At 55.5% G+C, this 2,492-nt stretch overlaps 1 protein-coding gene across 1 annotated transcript in view; it reads right to left on the bottom strand.

Annotated features, from left to right (window-relative positions):
- Positions 1-2,492, bottom strand: part of SLC17A7 (solute carrier family 17 member 7) — an 11,759-nt gene that overhangs the window by 7,667 nt on the left and 1,600 nt on the right. The window contains exon 2 of the mRNA XM_006905036.2: positions 2,450-2,490. Coding sequence (XP_006905098.2) covers positions 2,450-2,490 — 41 coding nt within the window. The remainder of the gene's footprint in view (positions 1-2,449; positions 2,491-2,492) is intronic.

Genomic DNA, 2,492 nt, shown 5'->3' with positions numbered 1-2,492 from the left:
GGATTGGTTCAGAGAACCGGGGAGGGGGATGGAAGCCCCCAGAATGACAGTCCCCTCCCATCGGAACATGTCAGCCAGTGAAATTAGACTTTGACCCGGGTTGATATCAGATGCTATTTGACCCTGAGACTCAAGATGTGATTGCAGCCCCTGAAATTTGATATTTATTGTTAATCTTAGACATGTCAGATTTCTGCCCAAGGCTTTCTAAGTGGGAGGAGTCTCAGTATCTCATGTCTATGAAATGGGGGCAAGAGTAGGAGTTACAGAGGGAACTGCGAGGGGATACTGATCATTTCAGGACGAGAGCACCCGGGCAGCGGAGATGAAGGTGCCCCCCGATGCTTTTCAGAGGACAAGAACGAGGAGGGGAAACTCCCCTCCCAGGACGCCTGGAACTCGGGTCTGGAGACCTGGTGATGAGGAAAAGCAGGGCTTAGCAGGCAGATATCTCTGGATCTCTGTTTCTGCTTCTCTCCGGTCCTCTGTCCCCCATGTCACTGTCTCCATACGCCCCTTTGCTTCTCTCTTTCTCTCCCCATTGTACAACGAAGGAAACCGAGGCTCAGGGAGCGGAAGTAGCATATCTAAGGTCGCTCACGAGAACAGCGATGGGGCCTGATGACCTCCTGGCCCCAGCATCGCCTTGCCCGAGGCCTGGCTCTCAGAAAGGAGGCACTTTGGCTCCTGTGTCTCCTGCATTCCCCTCCCCTACGTCCTTGTCCCAAGTCACCTGGTTTACCGTCTGTTTCCTGGTCTAAAGGAGTTCTCCACCCACTCTAGCATCATTCCTCTCGAGGAAAATCTGCAGCCTCCACCCCAAGCTTGCGAAGGGGCTGACCTGGGTTTCCAAGATGGCGCTGGTGCTCACTCACCCACTGATTCCTCCCCCTCCTCAAACTGAGCCTCAGTTTCCCCAGCTTTGCGTAGAGAATTAAATAGAATTAGAGTGATGTGTCCAATACAGGGCATCTCGCCTCTCTCCAGCCGTCACAGTGAACCCCAGGATTCAGATGCAAATGTCTTCTCAGATCGGATTCTTTGGTGACTGTCCTGGCTGGAGCTCTGGGGTCTCTAGGGGCCCGTGAGGCAGTTTGGAGAGGTGAGAGTCAGGCAGAGACAGACCCAGAGAAACCCAGACACAGATGAGAAGCTGAGAAGCAGAGACTGAGGAAGGGGGCCTAAGGAACACATCCCTCCCTCGCCACCCCCCAACCCCAGCCTGCTTCATCCGCACGTCTCTCTCCCTTCTCCTGACTTCGCACTGATGTATTTTGAGAAACTCGTGAAAGGAGGCGAGAAAAAGAGTGGGGAGGGGCTGGAAGATTGGGAAAAGCAGGGGTGAGGTTATCTCAGCGTCGCCACCCCCTCCCCCTCCCTGCTCCATCCTCCTGCCCCCTCCCTCTGTCCAGCCTTAGTCCTATCTTTCATGTTTCTAGAGGGTGGGGTGACTTTGGAGCTAGAAGGTGATCTGCAGCGAGCAGGACTCATGTTAGACTTAGAGAAGGACTCGCACGGCCTTGTGAGATGGATGGAGTGTCAACTAAAGATGGGGTCCAGGGCTGTGGGCGACCGGGACAGGGTCTGAGGGAAAGGCAATAATCTCCTCCCGCACTGTGGCCAGATATTTTTAGGCTCTCCGCAGCTGAGTAATTTCTCTGACTTGGAGCCAAGGCTTGGGGTTGGGGGTGAAAGACAGGAGGGAGGTGTCCAGATTGCCCTGGGGACACCCAGGTCACTGGAGTCATCTCCCTGGCTGGAAGTCCCTTTTAGCTCTAGCGGGTACCCTTTCGGAGGCCTGATGTTTGGTCCTCAACTCTCTTCTCCCCTCAGAGACCCAGGACATCATGGCTTCTTCCTCCCAGCTTAACTCTCCTCAAGGACAAGGACCAATGGGCCCCAATCCGCTTTAGCTTCAGATTAACGCTCTGAGCGACTGAAACTGAGAGAAAGATACAGTGATGGAGAGACCCAGGGCCGAGGGATAAAAACCCAAAGAGAGGGGACAGAGACCCAAAAGGAGAGAGTCAGAGACCCAGAGAGGGAGGGACAGGGACCCCAAGACAGGTTGATAGAGATCTAGTGAGAGCAATGGCCAGAGAATCAGAGACAGGGGGACAGAGGTCCGGAGAAAGGAGTCAGAGGGAAGATAGGTGGACAGCCAGAAGTGGGGCGTGGGGTCAGAGACCCAGAGAGAGGCTGGCATACAGTCCCAGAGAAAAGGGTAGAACCCGGAGCGGTGTGGGGCGAAGAAAAATAACCGAGATGATGGACCCCATCCAGCCAGGGAGAGCGGTGCCGTCGGAGGCGGAGGGAGAAAACTGGACAGATGGGGGGATCCCCATCCACGGTTATCGCCCGTCCACCTGTCTGTCCGCACCCAGGTGGGAATAAGCATCCTCCTCGCACCCTCGTGCTCTTCTCCCCGCAAGACCCCCACCACGCTCACCGGTGCAGCCTCCCGAGGGTGCGACCCGCTAGCTTCCGAAACT

Source organism: Pteropus alecto, unplaced genomic scaffold, assembly GCF_000325575.1.
Source record: "Pteropus alecto unplaced genomic scaffold, ASM32557v1 scaffold41, whole genome shotgun sequence".
Taxonomy (NCBI): domain Eukaryota; kingdom Metazoa; phylum Chordata; class Mammalia; order Chiroptera; family Pteropodidae; genus Pteropus; species Pteropus alecto.
This window is presented reverse-complemented; position numbering and strand designations above follow the sequence as displayed.